The sequence below is a fragment of the Vidua macroura genome, chromosome 6 (assembly GCF_024509145.1).
Source record: "Vidua macroura isolate BioBank_ID:100142 chromosome 6, ASM2450914v1, whole genome shotgun sequence".
Taxonomy (NCBI): Eukaryota; Metazoa; Chordata; class Aves; order Passeriformes; family Viduidae; genus Vidua; species Vidua macroura.
The window spans coordinates 10855132-10879598 of record NC_071576.1 but is presented as its reverse complement, the minus strand read 5'-3'; the positions used below and the strand labels follow the sequence as shown (position 1 = coordinate 10879598).

At 38.0% G+C, this 24467-nt stretch overlaps 2 protein-coding genes across 9 annotated transcripts in view; one reads left to right on the top strand and one right to left on the bottom strand.

The window, feature by feature from the left end:
* WDR20 (WD repeat domain 20) overlaps positions 1-1222 on the top strand; it is a 45831-nt gene extending 44609 nt beyond the window's left edge. For 4 of the 8 annotated variants that reach the window (XM_053979566.1, XM_053979565.1, XM_053979555.1 and 1 more), the window contains one exon: positions 237-1222. In XM_053979566.1, coding sequence (XP_053835541.1) covers positions 237-290 — 54 coding nt within the window. In that variant the 3' untranslated portion in view covers positions 291-1222. The remainder of the gene's footprint in view (positions 1-236) is intronic. The other 4 variants (XM_053979567.1, XM_053979556.1, XM_053979563.1 and 1 more) reach the window with 3 other exon arrangements.
* A 995-nt stretch (positions 1223-2217) lies between these two features.
* Positions 2218-23559, bottom strand: MOK (MOK protein kinase). Its single transcript, XM_053979705.1, is given in 14 exon segments — positions 2218-3003; positions 6166-6357; positions 6816-6888; positions 7583-7692; positions 7911-8045; positions 8489-8587; positions 10526-10616; positions 10898-10953; positions 10955-11071; positions 11946-11994; positions 12507-12562; positions 12564-12586; positions 15327-15398; positions 23346-23559. Coding segments are annotated over 12 exon segments (975 nt in total). The 5' UTR covers positions 15397-15398; positions 23346-23559; the 3' UTR covers positions 2218-3003; positions 6166-6261.
* Positions 23560-24467: the final 908 nt, after the last annotated feature.

Below are 24467 nucleotides of genomic sequence, written 5' to 3'. Positions count from 1 at the left end.
GATCCATTCCGTGTCATAAACGCACACATTTCTTCCTGTCTGAGAGCTCTTTGTGCACTGCTTGGCTGAGATCGTGGTGGCTTAGAGCCTTTGTAGGAGAGAAGGTGCTGATGTCTGAAGTAATAAGCAAGTGTTGGTAAAAAATCAACTGTACTCATTGTAGGTTCAGGTTAAGAACTTTTTAAAATTCATGTCAGGTTCTCTTGCTGGATTAATGTAAACTGCTTTGTTTGCAGGGTTTATTGTCATCCCAAAACCAGGCCAATTCTCCAAGTGGAACTGTAGTATAGCCATCACACTACTGCTAGCAAATCTCTGAACGCAGGACAAGAAGTAATGACAGTGGAACCAGGAGCTGTTCTTCAGGCAAAGAGCATCACAAATTATAATGTGGCAGAGTGTAAACATGGAATTATGTGAATCACATAGTGACTTGCAAAGGACAAATGTAAGGAGTTCTCACTACAGCTGATCCTGCTAGGCTGCTCACCCAAGGAAGAGTTTGCATTGGAGAAAAAGCAAAAAGCTTCCTTTAGTACTGCAGGAAAAAGTAGTAACATTTTTGTTTTCTTTATACTTTTCAAGTCCAGTGTAATTTAATCTCTCTATAAATATATAAATAAAAGATATATATATATATATAGTGTAAAATAAGATATGTTTCTTAAATTCAAGTAAGTTCAATGGTTAAACTAGTACTTCACCATTGTTTATTTTGCACTGATTTTTTTAACCAGAGATGGCTAGAAGACAGCCTGGAATGCACTCATGGAAAATGAAAGTCTTTACTTTCTGGCTTCAAAATGTTTTTCAGGAAGATGGATGCTGCAATCATAGATTTTTTAAAAACAAAATTGTTTTGCACTTAAATAGTTTAATGCTTATAGAGAATTACTTTAAAATTGGTGTCCAGACACCAGAAAAACTATGTTGTGGAGAAAAGATCCTTTGTATCTATTAAACATTTATTTTAATATTGTTGTTTCCAACTGCAATCAGCTCTGTATTATATGTATAAATAATGTAATTCAGTGATGGGGGATGGGAGTAATGGATCATTACACTAGATATTCTCATTCATTTAAAAAAGTGATATTTCTAATTCAGAAAATACATATTAAACTATCTTGAATATGCATTTTTGTTTACTTTCTGTTCAAATCCAATCATTTTTGATGTAACCAATTCTTTGCTGAATTAAATGTTTGGTACAGAAATACTACCTAAACTTTGTAGAACAAATTCCTTTCAAAAATACCTTGCTTAGAACATTGCTTCATATTTAATATAATTGAATTTCAGTTAGGAAAGTGAAATACAATTGTTCTGTTCTTGTTCTAAATGGCTTATCTCCAGACACGTCCTGCAGTTTAAATACATCATACAGCATCAATTTCACAGACAGGCAACTTCATGGGGTAAGGATTTTGTTATTGTGTAGTCCCGTGCATTTGGAGTTGGGAAGTGGAAGATCCCACAGCAGTAGCTGTACACACTTTCTGACTTATCAATCAGAAACTGGGTTAACATATTGGAGTAGCATTTCTGAGACTCATTTGTCTTACATCAGGCATCTCATTTATAATTCAATGGTATTAAACTGATAAGTGTGATGGGGATATCCATGGATTTGCAGAGGTTGCTTGTCTAAACACTTGTCATTTTTAATCAGTCAACACACCACTTAACTTGTTTTCAGTAGTTCTTGCAAGAAGTTCTCTATGTCCAGCCCCAGAATGACAGAAAATAGAAGTAGCCACCGTATGCTTCCCTTTTTCTTATGCAGCAACATTCATAACTGGGATTTGTAGAATCCTGCAGGCAGAGTAGAACACAGGCTGCTTGCCCAGAACCATGAACTTGCCTTTGGGCACATACTGTATCTGTGGGCACAAGTTAATGCCCTTCCTGCTCTCCAACAATAAAGCTGGGTAGAATTTTTTTAATTACAAGTAAACTTAAGACATTTTCTGGCATGACAAGTGATTTGTTTTCAGGAAATGAATGAACATTTGGGGAGAAGCAACTGCAGTAGCTTGTAACTAAGTCTTATCCTTGCAATGCAGCCAGTGCATAGAGAGCTGCCAGATCTGTTTATAAGCTGGGAATTAGTTCCCTACTTTTTTCAAGATGTAGCTGTGCTTTACAATACTTATCTGTCTTCTTCTAAAATATGGAATGGGGGAGGAATGGGGAAAATACTGAAACTGAGCAGGATTATTTTTCAGAAGTTTTGTTTTATTAACATAGTGGGTTTAACTGTTAAAATACAGATAAACCTTGTCACTGAAAACTAGTGTAGTTATCTCCCCATAGACTTCTTCTATATAAGTGCTTCATATGGTCTGAGTCAAAGTGAAATAGTTGAAAAAATACGCAGTAACTTTAAAAGACTTCTTTCCTTCAGCTGGAAAAATACAAAACCAGTAGGGAAAGAAATGCAATATCCAACATCAGGGGAACAACAGCAACTACTCACATCCGTGTTGGCAGGGTATGTCCCTGCCACAAATTGTAGTCCAGCAGCACACAAGGAATGTGTGTGGGTTTTCTTTTTTCAGCTTCTTCTTTACTATTAGGGCAATCATCTAGAAGCTTGAATTGCCCATACCACACTCTATTCCATCTGGAAAAAAATTATTTTAGTAAGAAACAGGATACTAATAACTTACCTGGAAGGAACTTAAGACTGCTGCTGTAGATACAGCTTTTAATAAAAATATTTTTCCTACTACATTAAAAAAATAATTAAAAGCGAGTGGAACACAGATAATCTCAGTATGGAATTTTAGCTGGAAGAATGAGGGTAGGAACTATACTTGCCAGTTTGTAGTTTAAAGTTTGGGTATATTTTAACTATAAAGCAGGTAGGAAAACTCAAGTTTGCCTTTTCATCCAACAGCCAGAGAAGTGTAAGTTGTCTCCAGAGGTTTAACAGCAAAGAACTTGTTAGGAAATCAATATCCTTGAAGTACTGTATGTGCCAAACTGAGTAAGATCCACCTGAAAGTGCAGAAAAAATGAAGAAAAATTCCAATGTGGTTCTTCACTTCAGATTTGCAATTTTGTAACAAAAATGAAACATGAAATTGCTATTCTCATTACAACAGTATGACAGCTCCAGATACACAGAATGTGATAATACACAAGATGTTATTCTGGTAGCCCTTTCTTTCCAGGTTAAAACGTACAAGAATTCTGACTTCATCTTTTTCCTGGTGTATGAATAATCACCTACCTGATATATTAATTAGGGAAGCAAACAGTGGCAATAACACTTCTGAAATCAGGAAGGTACCTTGTGCAAAAACAGTTTGATGGAATTTTATATTTTTTAGTCAAAATACTTCAGCATCTGTGATTTGAGGCTTCCAAGAACTGATTATGAGAAGCAACAAATAGAATAAATATATCTCCATCAGGAATATGGTTTGATAATCTGAGCTTTGACCTCCTGTGTAGTGCTAGGTAAGGGAGATCTGAGTCAGAACAGTCCATCAAATGTGGGTAGTAGGATTTGTCCTCTTTTTTTTTGTAAGAAATTAACAACAGTGGAGAGTAAGCTCCCTTGGATCCAGTCAGTTACCTATTTTTAGACCATCAATTTTAATGCTACTCATTATGCTCAACTCCAAATATATCAGACTAAGCAACTCACCATCTTCCTCTCTGGAAAAAACACTGGATAAGCTCATGGCACCTCAGTGTTCCAAAGGTAAGAACTTGGAGGTTACTGTTGCACTGTGTTGCCTGCCTATAGAACTGCAGTCCTTAATTTCATTTTCTAAGTGTAGCATCATACCTTTCACATATCTATCTGTCTGTCTGTAAAGAATCCCTATGGTAAGTATTCAGACAAATACTGTATTGCCTTATTGTTGAAGTTCTCTGTTCTATCAGTATGAGCTGCTAACATGGAAGCATACAGACGGGGGAAGATGATTCACTGAAATGTAACAGAGCAGGAAACCTCAGCCAGTCACTGTGGTTTTACATACCTTCTGCTCTTTGAGATACTGTGTTCAGGAGAACACTTTCTGCTTGGAGCTGGAGGAAAGCAGCATCCATGCAGTAGGAGTTTCAGTAAAATGACAAGGAGCAGTTAGCTGTACCATTGTGTTCTGCTGTTTCCCTTTGTTACAGTGTTCTCACTCTACTAGTGCAAAGCACTTCCTCCACTAAAACTCGGCTCATGTAGTTGTTCAGTCCTAGTAAGAGAAATCTGCTCTTCCTTTGGCACACCTAGTGCAAGTAGCAGCAGTAGAGGTTTCCCTGCAGAGCCTTGTTCAAGTGCTCTAGTCTTATTCCATACAAATTCTTGCCAAGGCTGGGATGTGTTTCCACTCTTGCTATTGAGATTCTGAAAGTTGGCTATGAAGAAATGACATAAATTGAGCAATGGTACATGATGCAGGTGCATGATATTTAACTTGGATAGTCAAATTTGAATCGATATCAAATACTCCCACAGTCTACACCACATTTACCCTGTGACTATTTTCACATTTTCAAGAATCTCCTTACAAATGTCACGTTGATCCTCAGTATAGTATGTGGTAATAATAACATCATCTAAACATGAAGCCAAACAGAAGTTAGACAAGTGCTTTGAAGTAGTAGATGTCAAAAAGATTCATAAAGAACTTGAGTCTCACGAGCTTCTCACACAGAAAAGCTACGGTATGGAATTTGGGCATGCTCAAAGTTGTCCAAAGTTGACCTGAACAAGGATTAGGATCTAATCCAGTCACAACAGAACCCTACAAGTGTTGAGATGCCTCTTCTTACAAAAACAATCAACCAATCAAGAAACCACAGCAAAAAGCCTGCTTACTGGAAGAGCTCAAATAATTATTTTCACAAATGCACAGCCCTGTGGAGTCTCAGAAGGAGAGCTGTGAACATAACAGGCTTAATTTTTACACTTACAAGATCTTTATGTTAACCTGTATTTTACTGCATTGTGTATCTTAATTGGTTAGAATAAATAGGCTGGATGTAGAGCACAAATCTCAAATTGATGCCTAAGGGTTGGCTAAGTGACTTGGATGTGATGTGCTCCTCCCCAGTGCCCCGTTTTCCATGGTGTCTCCCTGCAACAGTACCTCTCACACAAAATGCCCTTTGCCTCCTGCTCATAGCTGGGCTTTTGAACAGCAGCACCAGAGCCCAGTGTTTGGTTATGGAAAAAAATTATCACTTCCCATGAAGTGTATAAGCAGAGTAACTTCTGTAACTATTAAAACCTCCAAAAAAGTTATTTGTCAAACCTGTCTTGCATACACACTTGGTAGGCAGAAGATTTTTAACCCCCAGCCAAGTACGACTTGCACAGACTTTCGTTTTCTAAATAACAAAATGTTCTCTAACACATCACCAAATTCAAGTATCGCAAATTACTTTATGCAAGTTTTTAGATCTCAGGAATTTTAAAATCAATGGTATCAGTTTGGAATAAAGATTCTTTCCTAGTAAGATAAGGATGTTGCCTTTTACTTTATTTAACAATAGGAAATATTCTGTTAAATTGTTGCTGGTGATCTGTGTGCCAGATTTCTGAACCATGACCAGCTATGTGCTTTTACTGCTCTTTTAAGCAAGTGGCTGCAATACCAGGCCCTGTTAAGACTTTTGATTAATGTTAAGATCAATGGCTTGAAGCAAACTATGACTAAGTTTTACTTACTTTTCAATCAGCTAAAGAATTGGTTTAGCTTTGAGTTAGAGTATAGTTACATAAAATTACTCAGCAGTTAGGGAAACTGCATCAAAATCAAGTATCTCATATGATTGAACAATTTGCACATTCTCAGTAAAACCTGAGGTGGAAGTTACTGAATTCAGGAGGTGAATAATTTCTAGAGCTAACTGAAAAAAACCCAAACCCTTAAATAAAAAAAAAAAATACAGCAGTTAGCTGTCATTTGTAATACAGTTTGAAAACTTAAATTCTGTAGATAACATTCCATTCCTAATACTCGAGCTCAAAGAATCCTTTCATGTTATTTTTAACCAACCTCCTCCTCCACCAGGTTCTAAAAGGAACAAGTACTTAGGAAGTTCAATGCAGAACACTCTCTGTGCTCTGCCAGAACAATGCTTTAATTAAATATTGACCCCCTTCAGGAACATAATATCAAAATGGTAGGAAACCAGCCCTCAAACCTTGTGGGGTTTTCCTGCAAATTGTCAGAGCAAGACAAAATCAGGCACTACTGTTCTTGTTAGATCTCCAACAACAGAAGCGTGACTGGGTCTCTCTCACTGCACAGCCAGGCTTTTCCTCACTTCTATTCCTTCTATAGCAGGCAAATGGAAATGTTTCAGGGAAGACTGAAGTGCCTTCTGTTTCTCAGACTGTTGAAGAAACAACAGAAGTTTCAAATGTGCTTCAGTGGGCAAGTGAGAGTCTACACCTCAATATTTGATCCAGTAAATCTGACAGACTGGAACACAGGGGCTCCACCACCTTCCTTAGGTTTCCAGAAAACTGAATGCAATGTAGGAGTAGGAAAGGAAATCAATTTGGCTACTCCAGAAAAATGTAATTTTGGTAATTCTCCCAGCAGAGGTCCATGTTGCTGTTTTGGTTTTTTTCCTAGACTTTCTTGAGAGAATGATTTTAAAATAAATAAACAAGATACAATTTCTTTCTGAGAACATCTTAAGGAATACAGTTAGAAGAGAAACCCCAAATTATCATAAATTAAAAAACCCTCATCCAATTACAACTTCACCTCATTCCTTTTTAAAAAAATTACTTGCCTTACTTGATGTTTCTTGAAATCTTGCCTAAAGGAACTTAGAAAACCTACACTGATGAATCCCAGAACTAAATTCATTGAAAAAGTAGCTTCTCCTGTAGAAGGAGAGTTCATGCTTTCAAAGCTGAATGTACAGCAGAAAATAATTTATAATTGTTTTTTGCTAGTTTGTGGAGGTTTTCGAGGGTTTTTTGAGAAAAACCTGTATTTGAAAGTTTTCCATGTGGTACTAACTTCCACCTCACCTTGTTGATACAGCAAGTGAATACACAGAGTATTTTTCACATAGGTGATATATAAACGAAGTTTTAGTTCACCAGATTTTTAATCAGATTTTAATTATTTATTATTTCATGTCAAATACGTGTTTAGAATTTTCCCTATTTCATCTAAATACATGATAATTAAGTTTTTTAAAAAAAATTTTTTATTTGCTCAAAATGTACACTGAAGCCCTGAAAAGGCAAAAGCATAATTCCTGTCTCTGCCATGCTTCATCTGGAAAACTTTTTAACTCAAGGCAGACATCAAAAACAGGATGATGATAGTTAAAAATAAAGGTGGAGCTTTTAAGTAACAGCAACTCTAACAAGAGTCTACCAAGGGGATTATGAGGTATCAGAGCTTCTAAATTCTCGTGTATGTCAGGGATTTGGGGGGAGGGGGAACTGCATCAGACCAAATAAAGATCTGTGTTTAGGCAGACAGAATAAACCCAAGTAATCAGCTTATGTAAAACATTTGTTTCTAGCTAACAAGCTCAGTGCTACAAATTACTTTCTCTAAATGGGCTGACAGTTCTTCCATTTAAATACTACTGTCTTGGACTTGCTTTTGAAATTTGCCACAAATACCGAGGTACTTGCCCCAACATATTTCCTACTACTCTTAATTTTTTGAGCATGGTTAAAGCTCATATATTGGCTGTCTTTAAAAAGTGGGGGCAAAAAGAATAGAGACAAGCATCAGTAGTGTTTTAGGTAAGGTTTGGACTCAATGCAAAGAACTACATTGACTGAATTATGTTCATGGTTGACGAGAGAAGGACTAGCACTGGAAACTAATTTCACACCACTTGAAACATGGACACAATGCTCCCCTCACCTTTTGACTTTAATCTTCAAAACTGAAGTGATTTGAAGTCACTTGCCACAGTTCTTGAAAATAAAGGTGCTGTAAGGTTTGATGGGCAGCAGTTCTCTCATTGGGGTCATAGCTTATCATTGCACACAGGAAATAGAAAGGCAATTTGTGCACAAGAGAAGACTTTCCTTTTCCTTTCTTTAAAGGAAGGATTCAAAACTCAAAATTCTTGACCTGTGTTAAGCAAGCTGAGAAAAACGTTTAATCATGCATATTCAGAGAGGATTACAATTTACTGAAAAGAAAGAATTCACCTGATTTAGGTAATTATTCATTAGAGAAAAGTAAGTAGTATTTGAAAAAAAACCCCTTTTATTTCCTAAAAATTTGTCACTGGCCTTAAAGATACTGTGGAAATAAAAGGCCAAATAAGATCAAGAAAGGCTCAGATTTCCTCTGCTCTGCCTGTAAGGTTCATGAATGGGCGACTGTCTCTGGGTAGGGATAGAAGACACTGCTCTTGTGTCAGCACAGATTTAGGTTTTTGTGGTAGTTCCCTGAGCAGAAATTGCACACAGCTGTACAGCTCTAGTGTGGATATTGAAACAGTGAGATTAGTAACTATGGGAATGCATACTTACTGCTTGAAACTTTGGAGTTTTGTTACCAGGAGTGCCTATCACTTCATGGATTTTTGAGATGTGGTTTAGCTCATTATATCCAAGAAAAAAGGCTGGAAACTGCAAGGTAAGAGATGGTATTAGCACTAGAGAAGACACAGTTGAGCTGTCACTTTTGATTAAAAAAACCCTTTTTTTTGTGAGGAAGATAACATGTTAAAATTATTCATTTGTGGACAGTTTAGTACCTATCAACAACTGGAGGATAACGTGAGCAGCAGAGCAACACAGCTGCTGGTTTGCATTGAAGGAGTAGCTTGGGTTATTAAACAGAAATCTGTAGCTGCCCTCTCCTTCTGGTTTGGGGAAAAATATGTAAAGAGGTCATCCCTTCTGGTGAAGGGCAATGGATCTGGGATTGTGTTTGCTTCTAGTAAAGTGGCAGATCCTAGAAGACCATGTATTCTCCTCATTTTAAGACAGCAGAATCAAGCAGTCCCTCTTGCTGTGTATGCACATAGGAATGTATTTATAACACTCCATTCCTAACACTCAGGTTCTTTGCAAGCAGCCACACTGGAAAGATGGTAATTTGAACTGCATTCCTATGCTTGATCTTCAGTTAATATAAAACTTGCACAGAGTCCTTGAAAACATTGTTATCATATTAGAGCAATCGACTTTAGTTGGGTCCAGTAACATTTATTTCCTGCACTTGTTGCTTTTTTCCTTGGGCTTATAATTTAAGTAACACTTCAGAAGCACCACATGACTCTTGAAAGCAAAACACTCAGCCCCTTTGTAGACATGAGAAACTTCTTTTTAACTGTTTGCAAATTCAATCAAACAGCTGGCTGCACACTGCCCTGCGTGTCTTCATAAAGCCTAAGGAAGGAGAAAAAAGATCTGATTCACATTGTGCAGCTGCATCAAGACACGCAGCTGGGACTAGCTTCTGTGTGAACTAAAAAATGTGCTGTTTTCAAATGTAAACTGTAACAAATTCAAGAACAACTGTGCAAGCCACTGAAAAGTGTGATCCTGGAACCATGATTTATAGGAAACAGAAAGGGAAATAAGATTTGAAAGATCACCATGGCTGAATAAAAGACTAAAAGTTCTTACACAATGTGCTGTAAAGCATAAAGGCTTATGCAATCATTCAACAGCAACAACTGCAGGAGGCACTGAAAAAGAAACAAACCTGCCCATAATTGCCTTTAGTTTGGCAAGACTGTATCGCTTTTAATTCATTAATTTCCAATAAACATCCCTCCTTTCTCTATGAACACACCTGTAAGGTCTCTGAAAACGTTCAGTGGTTGCAAAGAGTGAAAATTTTTAGATTAAGCTGAAAGTTCAAGGAAGTATCTTTAAGGTTTGAGGGTTTTCCCTTAAGAAAACTTAAGTTTGCAGCATGTAATTTCCTTACAAAGCTACAAAGCCCAGCTGATTCAAGCTGAAATGAAAAAACGAGGCATTCTTAAAGCTTTTGGTCTCAATTTACTTTGCAAGAGTACTGCCACATTTGGGATTTTTCTTTTAACAGTTTTCTGGCTGGAGAAGTAGAAATGTTTCTACAAGTTAGCAGGCAAAGCATAATGGTTGTCATTTAATGTGATGGTGATGGCAGCAGCTGCACTTGCCATGTGGAGGAGGAAAGAAGCAAAGCAAATGTTATCAGTCCTGGTTGCATATCAGAGACAGCAGTGTGGGAGGAGAATAAAGAACTGCTGCTGTTGCTAGGGCACAAAGATATTGGAGAAATACTCATGGTGGGTATTTTTCCTTTTTTCTTGAAGACCAGTGACAATTTTTTTGAGTTATAGTTTCATCATCACCAAAAATCTTAAAAGACTTTAATTTGTTTTTCCTGAACTCTTCCTACATCAGAACCTGATTTCAAAATATATCAGCACACAAGATCTTAAGAGCACAGTGGTCTTAGATACACTACACTGTAAATCAAATTCATAAATCAGAGGGAGTGTATTCTCTAATCTCCTCTGTTTTTGCAGAAAGTATTCGTAAGTCCCAAAAAAGTGGGAAACACTTTACCATTAAGTGTATTAACAAGACTGAGAATAGTTTGTGATGCTCATGAGAGGAAATGTGCCATACTCTACACAGAGCTAAAACAGAGAAAATACATTTTTACTAAATACAAAGCCACTGGGAAAAAATGTTCCAAAATGTTTCTTTGTAAATCACTTGCGTTTGTACTGTGCTCTCCTGAACTGCTTTATTACTAACTTGCCACAGGGTGAAGAGTGCCAGACCAGATGGGATTACTGCCTCATGAACCCTGCAGACTAAGCACAGAAGCTTCTACAAATCCATGGAAACGAAGATCATATGCTCCTAATTTGAGTTATTTACCTTTGATTATCTTGATTAATGATAAGCAAAACCCTCCACTAAATACAGCACCTTGTGATTTCATAGAAAACACAGCCAGGACTCCACATGCCAATGTTGTAACTATAAGAGCCCATTTGTAAGCAAACATTCAGGTGCTCAGTACCAGCATGGGGAGGTACTGTGTGCCTGCTGAGAATAGATACTCCTACAAGATCCAAAATCTCTTAACTTCAGGATGTTCTGCTGCAAAAATAAAATATTTCCACAAATTACAAACAGTAAAATATTCAAGCAATGACTGTAAAATAGTAATTGTAGAAGAAATCACAGATTACTTTAAGAAGAAACTTTCCAAAATCCAGGGGTAGTATCACAGCAGTAAAGCTGCATTAAAATAGTAAGTGGGTCCAGGCTTGAAGATACCTGTGTCCATAGTATGTAATGCAAATACTGTTCTGTACATCATGAAAAGAAAGGTCTAAGAGCATAGAGACTATCACAGAAGGAAAGGCTGATAAATAGGACATCTAGCTTAAGCTATTAGAGTTCTCTTTAGCAGTGATATAACAGGTGGCTTTGGCTTCTTCTGTACACTTCTATGACTCAAAATTTTATCTTCAGAAAATGAAATTTCATAAACTGAATTTAGAAATCCTTGCTTTTCAAACATTAGCAAAATAACTTTATGAAACTGTCAAGAGAGATGATTACAATTAAATCTTCTGAAAGCCACTATCTTCTGCTCTCTTTTGTTCGTGTAACTTCCACCAAATATAGGAATTGAGTGCAGAAAGAAAGAGCTGCAAAACTGAACCCTATTTCCTCTATTTCCTGTGCCTAGATTAACACAGAAACAAAAATACATATTAATAGAGGATAAAGATCAAGTTCTTAGATTGGAGGGAACACATACAGGGTGTAATGCATCTCAGTCATTTCAGTTTTTAGCCAGTAACAAAATTGCTTGTTCATTCCCCTAGACTACATATTTCTACTGTCTACATATTTCTTTAAAAATGTCCTTTTATTCATGAATAAATATTACCTTCTCAGGGTAAAGAGAAAAATACTTATATACTTTACTTCTAGTTAAATATGCTCACATAAAATTAATTACCTTTATTATTATGTTTTCTTGTTGCCCATCTCTCTGAAATATCCCATTTCTGTACTAATACAAACACAGCAGAGAGAAGAATTCAGTAAAAAGATAAACATTATCAGTGCTTCCAGTTATTTGTTTTTTAAAAAAAACAACTTAAAGAAACCAGCACTTTTTTCAAACTTATCAACATAATAGTAAAAAATAAAATTTTGCCATCATGGTAAGACAACAACTACACATATGGGAATGGGGAACGGGCAAGTCCAGGAAGGAGAGGCCAGGCTTTCTGCTTCTGCTCTCACCAGGGCTACCAGAGGATTGCAAGGGCCATCCCCTCCCAGGAGGGCTTCCTGCAGCAGGTACTAGAGCTCCTTTGGGGTGCTGGCAGCAGCTCTGGCTGCCTGCTGCCTCCCAGGCCTCTGCTGCAGGCAAAGATTTATCTGGGCCATGGCCTTTTCTCTCCCTGCAGCAGTCGGCGGCTGCCCCAGACAATTCTGTTTCTGCCTAGAAAAGACCCTGAAATAAACGTATGCTACATTTGCTGTAAGGCTGTTGCTGAACCAGGTCTCTTACCTATGTACACAATCTGGAGATTTGCATATCTGGTACATGTTGTTCCTGATTTTTTTTTTCAGGCAATGGCTTTCTCCTTCCTAGAATAAAATGTCAAGTTGTGTGAGTCCTTTTTAGTGAAGAACAAATAGAATACAAATATCATAGTCTTCAGCTTCCAGAGGTGCATTGATATCACCTTTTTCAATTCTACTACTTCTGTCATTTACAGCTAGCTTTGTAATTCGTTTTCCACTCAACTTCTGACATAATTTATATTTCAGTATGCACCAGAATAGCTCAACTAACAATTGTCAATTTAATACTCTGTAAGATGCCTTAGTTTTTACTGCACGTATTACTTGCAGTATCTATTTCCCTAAGTTCTAGCAGAACTGCAGTATTTCACTTCTAAATATCTCATTTCCTCTCTACTCAAAGTAATTGTCCTTCAGGTTGAAGATTTGTATCAATCACCTCAAGTTACCAAAATGGTTAAAAGACTGTGATTCACATCTGAATTGCAAATTCAAGGCTAACCTATGTTGTTTAGCTTGCTGTTGCTGTTAGGCAATAATTACAGTTATAAAATTTATCTATTTTGCAGAGCCATTCAGTAACTGCTCAGCTTTTTTCTTTTATAGGCTCCAAAGGCCTTTTAATCTTGCTGTAATGCCTTTATGTAATGCTGCAATGCCATCAACGGAGGCAGAAATGATCACATTTTTGAAAAACAAAGCAGGTACTGATCTGTGTGATGACAGCAGTATGAGTAATTGGCTGGGGAGGAGAAGGGAGACTGTCAGGACAGTAACTCATTGAGGCCAGAGCCCCAGAGCCAGCAGGATTTGTGTTCCCAACTGATTACAGTGCTCCTCCAGGCAGCCACATAATCCCCTGAGCAGGATTAGATCACAAAGCACTTGGAACAGAGTACCATTTACATCGGGAGTTGTAGTAGTAGTGCCCCCATAGAGATAAATGGTGCTTTCAACATCAGGCCTTTTGTCATTTATAGTGGAAAAGATATTATAAAATGCAGCTATTCAAATCAATTTAGATTATTATTTGTATTTAAGGAATTGGGCCTTCGTAAAAAGAATTCATGCTCAATTGCTTTTTCATTACATGTCACTAGAAAAATCTGGAGCAGATGCTCTTCTACTTCCAGATTTATCACTGGAGAAACCTTATTTGGCAGTAATGGTGCAGTGAATCCTAAGGCAGTGGCATTTGAGGCTTCTATCATTTCTCTTGAGAGATCCTCCACACCTCTCCCTCAGCCACTTTTTTCATTGCTTTAAATTACCAAACTGCTGTTGATTAAATAAAGGGCAAGACTGTTTTTCAGTTATTAAATGCTTCTGCTATAAATTAACAGTAAGACAATTATGACTTTGTGTAAAGACAAATAAGCATGATCTCTTGTTCTTTTAAGGAAAAAACACAAAAGTATCAGCTTTCCACACTAGTAGCATTACAGTGAACTGTCCTCCTAATTAGAGAAGTGTCTCCATACTCCTTGTCAAATTAAAAATTCATTTTCAGTCCACTTCAGTTCAGGTTTCTATTATATTCTATGATTTGACAAGCTCCACCCCATGTGCCACCACCTTATACAACATTAAAAATAAGGCACTGTATCATGTAAACACAGTCCAGACTCAAAATTCAGACCATAAAGAAGAATCAGCAATTTATAGAATTTCAGGTAAACCCAGATGAATGTTCAGATAATCCCTAACTGCAGCATTTCAGATTACTATTGAACACAGATTTCATTTTGAACTGATTCACCATGCTATAGAAAAGGAGGTTACTACAACTAAGTGGTGTGAAAACAATCATCATCTTCTGGAAAACTTTGAAAGAACTTGTATTTTTAAATAGTAAAAAAAAATCAAAACATACTGAAATGATGGTTCTCATTTCCAGCTGAATGCCATGCTAAATATAGCAAACCCAAAATGTCTTACTAAAACTAATACACACTAATATCTACTTCAGCAATCAGCAAATAACTCAGTTTTAATCTCACATTCTTATCTAGGTCAGAAACAGAGTTACTTCTTTTGTTAGAGATTTGAATAGTCAGTGTCACCAATGTCATGTTCAGGAGCAAGTCTTTATTGCATTACACTGAATGACACTTGCACGTTCAGTTATTTAAATTAAACTCCCAATTGTTAAGACATTACAAATTCTTAATTATTCATTTAAAAAATCCTTTTTTGCTAATGAATTGTAAGCACCTTCATTTGCAGTATCCAATTCCTTTATTGTTTATATAAGAACTGGCTTTAAATCAGCTTTTGTTCTAATTTTTTTTTTTGGAGGAACTCTTCATTAACCTTTATGGTCTCTGACCTGCTTTGACAAACAGCTCCAAAATTTTTAAATATAGGAGGTAGGAGGGAACAATGTTATTTTATAGAGAAAACTTACTAAAAGGCTTTCTTACTAGGTATAAAAACAGAAAATCCTTATTAATTGATTCAATTGTTTTGAAACAAATGGGAATAATGTTCTTAATACCTCACAGTAGCCTTGATGTAACAAATAATCTGTTTAAATTTTATTTTTTGTAACATAAAGCAATTATTTTGTGTTTTGCAGTCAAGGTTGTTTGACTGTAGAATAGATGGCTATGGACTGCATGTACCCATGCCTTAAACAACTGGATATGTTCCACTGGCAAAAAATAAAGGGCAAAGCAGTACAGCACAAGATTCCCTATGAGTTCTATAATCTATCACAGTGAACAACCAAGTGAAAAATAATTAATTCCACTTTGTGATCTACACAAGGAGAGTTTATGTTTCTTAAGCATGTGCTACATACCTTTTATCAGCTCATAAATAGTCATGGCCATAAATTCACATACCAGTAAAAGGGAACCAAGGGTTTTCATCACTGCAGAAACAAATAAGGAGAGTTTAAGCTAGAAATAAAACTTGCACATTGATTTGTACACAGCGTAGAAAAAAAGTATGTAGTTTAATCAGTATTAAAATGGACATGTTCATTTTTAATTGATACTGTCTCATGGAAGTTTTTAAACCTACATCTGAGGTATCATAGTTTTAGTTTATGCTATCCAAAGCACCCACTGCAGAAGTCAGCTCATTTATTCCATGAAGCTTTTTTGAAGGCATGCTTTCTGGGCATATCACACTGTTAAGTATCAAGAAATTTCCAGTAAATTAACTGATACAAGCTTAGAATAAAAGAGAGGGAAGCCATTACACTATATGTGAAAATTCTACTTAGAAATCCAGTAGTGTTCTGTTGCATGGCAATGAGTTTCTGGCTGGAATCACTATTTTGCTGACAACAGCAATTTAAAGTATAATCATGATGTAATACATCTGACACTTTATTTTCCATTTCACTGCCCTGAAGAGGCAGACACCTTTAGGTCTTCAGTTTTTCTTGTAAGATAATTGCATTACAGTCCATCTCCCCTGCAATGCTGTATTAAGCCAGCCAGTAAAAGGTTGAGGGTACAATCAGCAGTTCAGCTTGCAGGAGCTCAGCAAGCTGGCTGGCCAGCTGGATTACACTTAGTTAACAGCACAGCAGCTGAGGCTGAGAGTTCCAGAAAGCCAAGCTGTTGACACGATTAGTGCCTTCCTGTGTATTTGTAGAAAACGGGGCTGGCAATAACAGTGTAGTACTTGTACAGCCTTGAACAGAGAAATAAGACAGCCTGAAGGGCAAGAAAAAATATTTCAGAGCAATCAACAAGTTTTGTGTCAAGTATTTGAATAATGAAGGATATGTCTGCTGTTGCACAGTGATGAAATGTACCATGCAGTAATGGAGTAAATGCTGTCATAAAACGTGATCACTCTGGGAGACAGAACACGTCCCCAGAAGACACTCAAGTGCTTAATGAGGCAAGGAACCCAACTTTATCACTGACACCTCTTTCCAAAAACATCGCTCAGCTGCTGCCTCATTCTGAGATCTAAACTTCAACTACTTGCACAGGGGTGTCTGTAAAGTTGCCTGTGAAATGATACTGCCAAATAGTTTGCTTTGATCCCTCGTTCAAACTGGTAAGTCAAGCCAAGATCCTTAAGTACCAGAGGCTATTTCAGCAGATCAGCTCTGAGTGTGCCTAATCAGAGTACTGAGCCATGGTGTACAGTTAAAGCACTAACTGGATATGGGACGTGGGTTGAAATCACTAGCAAATCTTACATATGATGAAATTAAATTTAACTATGCTTAACATATATTTAGTTTTTAATTTTAATACTGATGTTGAAATATTTTGGTCTGTTGGAAAAGAGCAACAAAAAGTAAGAGCTACATCAGACTTTCTTAACAAAAGCAGACATGTAGACTTCGGATTTTGAGAAACATGTTTCAAAATCAAAAATCTGGTTAAGAATCTACAGGTTGTCTCTAGACCCAAAAGTTACTGGACATTGTTCAAATACAGGAATAAAGAAGAAGAAAGGAATCAATGCACCATGCATACAAAACAACTTTATGTGAACATAAAGCTAGTAGGATGTGGAGTCAGCCTCCTTAGTGCTTGTATTTATCTCAGATTATTCACTTGTTCTATACTAAAGTTGAATTAAACAGAAAAGAGGAAGACTGACTTGCAGTCAGGAACTAGATTATAGTTGACTTTTCCCCCTGCCATGAGGCTATCAGAACTTTAGACTGTCACTGAACTTTCAAATGCAGGGCCCGAAAAATTGTTTGCTTCCTGTTTCTTTATTGAGCAGATCAGTGATTAGTAAATGGCTTTATTCTTCCTTACAGCTTGGAGTCACTGGGCTTACCCCAAGAAGAAAAGTAGTAATGTGCTGTGCCCCAGACACCAGCTACTATGCCAAGGAGCTCCCAGCAGGAATTTTGTGTTGCATAAGAGTATGGGTGATACTGTTTACTCTGTGCTGCTGTAGCACACATTCCAAACATTGCTCAGTGGGATGCATTGCCAAATTTAATGTTTAAAATTAAGTTTTGATGGAAACCTCTTACATGAAAAACAGCACTATTCTATTATTGTGTATATTATTTCATTGCCCTCCTAGGCTTTAATAAACAAAAAAAACCATGCTACAGAAACTCTGGGGAGGAAGCAGGAAACAAAGAGCTTTGCACACTATTGAATGGATTAGGGCAGGACATACGTCTTTCCCCAGTCAGATGTACAGCTAAACACCAAAACAATATTTTCCACTTTGAAATGAGGAGAAATACCTTGTATGGGCAGGTTCTGTTTAAAATAATGTTATTATCTGTTGTTAAAAGAGTTCACTCCATCAAAAGAATTTGTCAGTCAATTTATCAAAGGGTTAAAGGCCTAAAAGATGTTTTAGATGACAGAGAGTCTGCAGTGCCTTACCACTGAGTTGTATACATCTGCCCTTGATGCAGTTAAGCAGATAGTTTAAATACTGTTTTAATCATAAAGTGGACAATTCTGTCAGTTGTAGGTAGTGTATAAATGGACCAAGAGATTTCTAACAATATAACAGAGAATCAGAAGCCACATTACTTGAAGGTATTTTTCTTTTTTTAACTGATATTCTTGAAGCTCTGAGTTACATTTTGAAACCTCACCTAAGAGCAAAATGTCCCATTTCATTTTGTATGTACAAATGAGTCATTCCCAGTGATTTCATTAGGAACCAGATATATTTAACTGGGAATATAAAATCAGTAACCCAAGAGGCACTGGTTGGCACTTACATACTTGGGGGACAATGTCAAGTCTATGTCTACTTACACACAGCCCTCTCCTCTATTTTCCTAACTGATAAAAAGCACCTATTTTGTGACCATATAACATCTGGATGATGGATGTAAATATAAATGCAAATATGAAGGAGAACTAATGCTATACATTGACTAAGGATAAATGCACTGGTTTTAACCTGCACTACAACAGTACTTAAAGAGGCTGAAAAAAGTATTACCCAAGAAGAGGACTGACACATTTCCTCCAATCATTATTTACAGATAAAAGAAAAGCAGCACAAGTATATTCAGTGCATTTGGCAAGGCAGAAATCAACTATTTATTCCTCATTCATCGTTTCACCCTGGCCACCCAGTGGCCAGGCCCCATTTAATACAGTGGGTGACATCAATTAGAGTACTCAATAACCCCCCAGTGCCAAACAGGAAGGTAGAGTTCCCTTTCTGTACCACATGTAAACCTTTTTAACTCATGTGTACTTAAAAAGCTTCACTTAGTCTTAATTTTGTGTTCCCTCACTGAATTTAAACTGGGTTTTCTGTAGAATTTCCATGATTAATTATGCACACCTTTCAAAATGTTACTTCATGTGTTTACTTGCACAGTACTTTCCTTCCCTAACTCACATTCTCCAGAACATCAGAAAATATTCCCTCTCCTTATCTTAGCAACTGGTATTTTAAAAACAGAAATACACTGTTTCAGTATGTTTGAAATTATTATGAAGACTGTGTATCAATCCTTACTTTACTTGTTAAATGCTGACTAATGGAAAACTTTCAAATAAAAGAGATATTTTGTTAACATGTTAGCTGAGAGAAAATAAAATGAAAAGCAGCAAATGAAGTTTTGCTGCCCCAAATACAGAAATATATATTCCAGAAAATAGAAGACTGTAATTCTTAGACAATAAACTACCACTTCCTTCCTCAGAGACATGATGCCTCTCCACACAGCTCTTTCTACCTTTTTTAATGCTGCAGCATGTTAGCAACTCATATTTGAATTTATTCTTTGCTTCTTTCACAAAAACAAAACAAAACAAAAAAAAACACCTCCCTTTATTTACAGTGTACTGAAAACAAAATTATCTTGGAAAGCAAGTGTATTATGGAGTCATTGTTCCAACATGGGGCAATTTGTTGGGGTTTTTTTGTGGAGGTATTGTTTGGTTAGGTTTTTTTTTTAACATATTTTATTTTAAGCAAAGCAGTTTCTGATTTTAAAGCTTTATTCCCATATTAAATTCAGATATGAGATTTGCACTGGGCCAAAAGTAATGTTTGGCTTTGATAATTAAATGCTTCAAATACAAGGATGTGAAAAATCAGTCAATTCTAATTCTGCAGAACTTTAAGGGATTAAGCAGATATTGGCTATCAAAAAGGTTTTATTTATATTAGTTTTCAGGTCTTCTAATTTCCATCTGAATTGACTTTTTTCTTTCCTCCTTTATTCTCCTTCAGCTTTGTGATTAACTGTTCCTTACCAATCCCAGTGCCTAGTTCCCTTCACCCACCTCATCTCCCTATTTCCTTTTATTTTTAGCACCTACAGATTCTATCCTTGATAATTTTTTCAGTAATTTCACTTGAGCAAAATCCAGTTCTGGTGAGCTTTATGCTGCTGTTGCTTTTGACATGGGTCTTATTATTCAAGAAAGATGCAAACCCAGTCATTTTGAGGGAGGCAGGGCAGAAAAACTCTTTTATCATATTCAGCCCTTTATGGGTGTCAGAATAACTGGGAGTCTCAAGCTTTGTGATGGCAGTAAATTCAGTGTAGCTGCCTGTTATTAGTTACTGTGACAACAGTACCTGGCAGGGACTTGGCTGTGACAATCAGCACGTTGTGAGGCACCTTCCCTGCCTGGTGTGAGGACTCCTTCTAAGGTCAGTTCTCAAGCAGTTTCTGTCCTACTGCCTTGTTTTGGAAGATAAGAGAATTTACTAGCAGAGATGAGGGTTATTTCATGCCAGTTGCTCTTTGTGTCCAAGAAGATTTCCAGATATGTTTAATTTGCAAGTATAAACACAGCCTTACAGTGGAGAAAGCCTGCCAAGAAATTTTGCAGAAGGAAAAGTTACTTAGGCAGGGACATTCTAATGCTGTCTTCCAACTAACAATCAATTTGTGTTTTATTCTCTTTTCATCTCCCCAGCTTTCATACTTGCTTCTGTTAAAAAAAAAAAAACCCAAACAACAAAAAACTGTTTTCTTTCCTTGTGAGCCAAACACTTGTATTTTAATTAGTAGAAACCTTCCCCTTGCAACCCCCCTTTCTTCAATACAGTAGCAGCACTTATATGAGAATTGTCAGGTGCTCTTCTCATTTTTATCAGCTGCTGTTTCTGTTTCCTGATCATTATCAATCATGCTGCATCATAAACTAACTAATTAGGCCATCTAAATTTGAAAAATTGGAAATAGCAGAGTAATTTAAAATAAACCACACCATCACATCCACTCAACATAGACAAGTTGCATATAGAGCTATTTTGAAAGCACAAGATGAATTTGAAAACCATTGTGGGTAAAGGAGGCAATCTCTAACAGACTCCAACATGGGGAGGAGACCACAGGACAGTTTCATTGTTTTGGCTGTAATTTGGTAAGTGGGCAGTTCGTGCTTCAGGTGAGCTGACCCTCAGCCTTCACTAATTGAGACTGAGGAAATAACATCTTGTCAGGAAAAATCACCACATTCTCTATCCCCAACTTAAGTTTTAATTTCCTATCTAAATTGCTAAATAGAAGATAGAGATTGTAAATTCAGACTACTTAAATACTACTCTTACAGAATTCAGGGTAAATGGAATTTTTTGGTAGTAACTGATACCCTCCAACCAGTCACACACTGACCATATTATGTTCTTATAATGTCAGAGCCAGCCCTGGGGCCAAAATATATGCAAGACAGACACAAAAAAAAAAAAAAGTTAGCTATTTGTTGATTTACTCTTTTATTCTAATAAATGACCATCCTGTATTTTTTTTTTCTTAAATGGAAGTAACTGATTCTCTGGCATTAAAAAAAATATTTCAAAATCTATGATTTGAAAATGAGATCTTAATATCTATGACATACCAGCCACAGTGTTAATGAGCCAAAGTACTTGGGCAAAGAAATGCAGGGAAAGCATTCTTGTACAAATTTATTGAAAATATCTTCAGGTATTTAAAGAATTCAGATTGTATATGTTTATATATTTTCTTCTATAAATATATTTTACACATACAAGAGAGTCCAGATGACAGTGGAGAAGTCAAAACACTTGAGTTGTTTAGATTTTAAATTGCAGAATTCTAATACTGTACAAAGACTTAATCCTTTACACATTTTAGAACATTCTTAGAGCACTGAAGATCTTTTCCAGGTAAGTCTGTAAAACTTGTTATTGTAATTCTTTCCCAACAGAGAGCTCTGTAGACATAATAAATACCCCACACATAACCAACAACTGAGGCTTTAACCTGGCACTTATGAGATCCACTCAGTGAAAAGAATGAAGCAAAGGCCTGAATAATTTCAACTGACTGAATAAAAGGTGGAATCAGGAATGAAAACTGCATTATTTGACATGTCTCTTTGATGAATAAAGTCAATGTGTAAACTCTGAACAAAACAGGTCACTAAAATAAGAGGGGTTTTCTTCTAGGGACAGAATGATAATGATCATATGACAAGTTAGTTATTGTTTAATCAGCAGCTGAAAGAAAATGAGATATTGTAAGAACAACAGCATAGAAGTTTATATAGAATAAGAAGAAATAAAATTTAGACTTCAGGTGTACCAACAAATTTTGATTTTGCATTCACAAGCCAAGATTTCTGGGGATTCTTAAAAATCCACTTCAGCACCATCCTGATCATGATGTGATCACATCCTGAGAATGATAAGGCAACAAAAAGAACCCTCCGAAACAAAAGACTTCAAACACACGCTGAACAAAAAAAAAAGCCAGGTCAGAGCAACTTTAAGCTATGAAAATTTGTACAGCTACAAAACAAACCTTGGATGAGTTAGATTACCTGGATTTGTTGTAGTCAAAGAGGAAGACTGAAAGAAAAGGTTAAAAATTTTATGAGCACTGTAAGACTGAAAGCTTCAAGGAGAAATTAAAGGAAGTGTTCCAATTACATTTGCATAGAACACTGAAAAAAAGAGACCTGATCACTGGCTAGAGTTCTTTCATGCATCTGTAACAATAGATGTGAACTAACTTCTCCCCTCTGTTTCAACACACACAGACATTCAAGTTTAGACTCGTCACTGGAAAGCGAAATAAAGGTTGGGAAGAACAAGTTGTAGCAATATGAAGTCCTCCAACACCCCAAAAAGTGGCCATGAATTATTCAACAGAATAAGAGTTTAATGTGCAAGAGGCTTGAGAACCCATGAAATAAGGAACAATCTAAATATAAATTATGGGCAAGTGATGGAACTCAAAGACAATACCCAATCATTGTAACTAGAGAGCATGGAAAATTAATAATCATTTAGAATTAAAGAATCCAATATAAAATGACACAAAAGACAGCACTACAGTAGTCAAAAGAGGGTATTATAAAAATCTAAAGCAGACACTTTGTTACAAAGATGCCAAGATACTGAGGACGAAAAAGCTATGATGTTTAAGTATGACATTGATACAGGTGGGACGAGAGAAATAACCCAAGAAATGAAGGAAGCAGCAAGAAGTTGAGCTTCAAGGCCATAGTGCGTAATTATTGCACTCAGAGACGCGCCAGATGTGCAGGGTGTGGCACGACATGATGCGAAGGATGCTAAGCAATGGAAGGCAAGGCGCGCCGAGGCAGGAAAACTTAGCAGTTCCTGAGAAAGCACTCGGAGAGACCAGCAGCCGCGGTGATGCCCCGCAGCAGCCGAGAGAAAGAACTATTCGCTCCCTGTTGCGGAGGAATGGGACGCAGAGACCAGCGTTGGCATGCGAGACCCAGGAGCTGCCCACGGGCTGCAGGGACGGCGTTTCCAGCGGCTACAGAAGCACCTACAGCCCCCTCGGCGCGGGTACTCCCTAAGACCCCGGCCCCCCCGGTGACCGTCAGCCTCCCTGGAGGCTCCGGGCCCGCACCACCCCTCAGAATGGGCGCGAGGCCTTTCCCCGTACCCTCTCACTGTGCCTCCCGCGCCGTCCCGCAGGTGCCGGGGTTAGCGGATGAGCGGCCGGGCCCGACCCGGCCCCGCTCCCGGCGCTCCGCTCAGGCCGCCATGTTGTGTTCCAGTCGCCCCGGCAACCGCGCACGCGCCGGCCCCGCTGCACACGGCACGGCCGGGAGGCGCATGCGCAGTGCGCACGGAGTGCCAGCGCCCCACCCCTGCCCGCCAGGTGCGGGAGAATTGTGGATGTCGCACCCTCGGATAATCTTTTTTTTTTTTTTTTTTTTTTTTTTTTTTAAGGGGAAGGAAAGACAATCCCAAGGTGAATGGGCTGTCTGGACGAGAGCCACCAGGACTGAAGTCAGGAGGATGGAGCAGTAACTGGGGGAAACGTAATTTCGGCAGTGCGAGATCTCAACCCACTGGCCGCTTACTCAGATGGGACCCCAGACTCAACGGGGAAAAAAAGAACTGCGCCTGCGGACTAATCAGCAAAAGAATCGAGATGCTACTACCAAATAGTGGTTTGATTACTAATTAATAGAAAACTTACGTACTTCGTAACCGAGGAATGCTGATGCCTTTGTTTGTTAAAAGGCATACCTTTTAGCAAGTGTAAAGTTTTGATGATCACTGGGCTGGACTTTTATGGGATACCACCCAGCTCCCTGCTTTGCGCAAGATAGAATAAAACCCGAAATAGCTCGCCTCGAGGTGTCAATTGGCGTCCCGACTCCCCGGGGGTGGCGGGACTGAGCCGCCCGCGGGTGAGGGGTTAAGGAGAGGAGCCCTTGGGACAGGAGATGTGCTCCATAAATCCAGCGGCGGGCCCTGTGTGCTGTCAAGCCTCCCGTGACCGGAGCAGCGCCCCGGCGGGCTCAGATTCATCCCCGGTGATGGCCTGATCCCTGGCGGATCCTGCGCGCCACTGCGGGATGGGGAGAGCAGCCGTACCGCCAGCCCGGCGGAGAGAAGAGCCCGGGAAGAGACCTGGGGCTGTGGTCTCACCGAGCTGTCTCCAAAAACCTGCATTTTGGAGACCTGTCTCATTCCCTCCCTGTCCCCGCCCCCGGAGTTTGCCTCTTGCTAAACAGACATCCTGTGCTTTAACGTAGGCTTCAAAGGAGAGCAG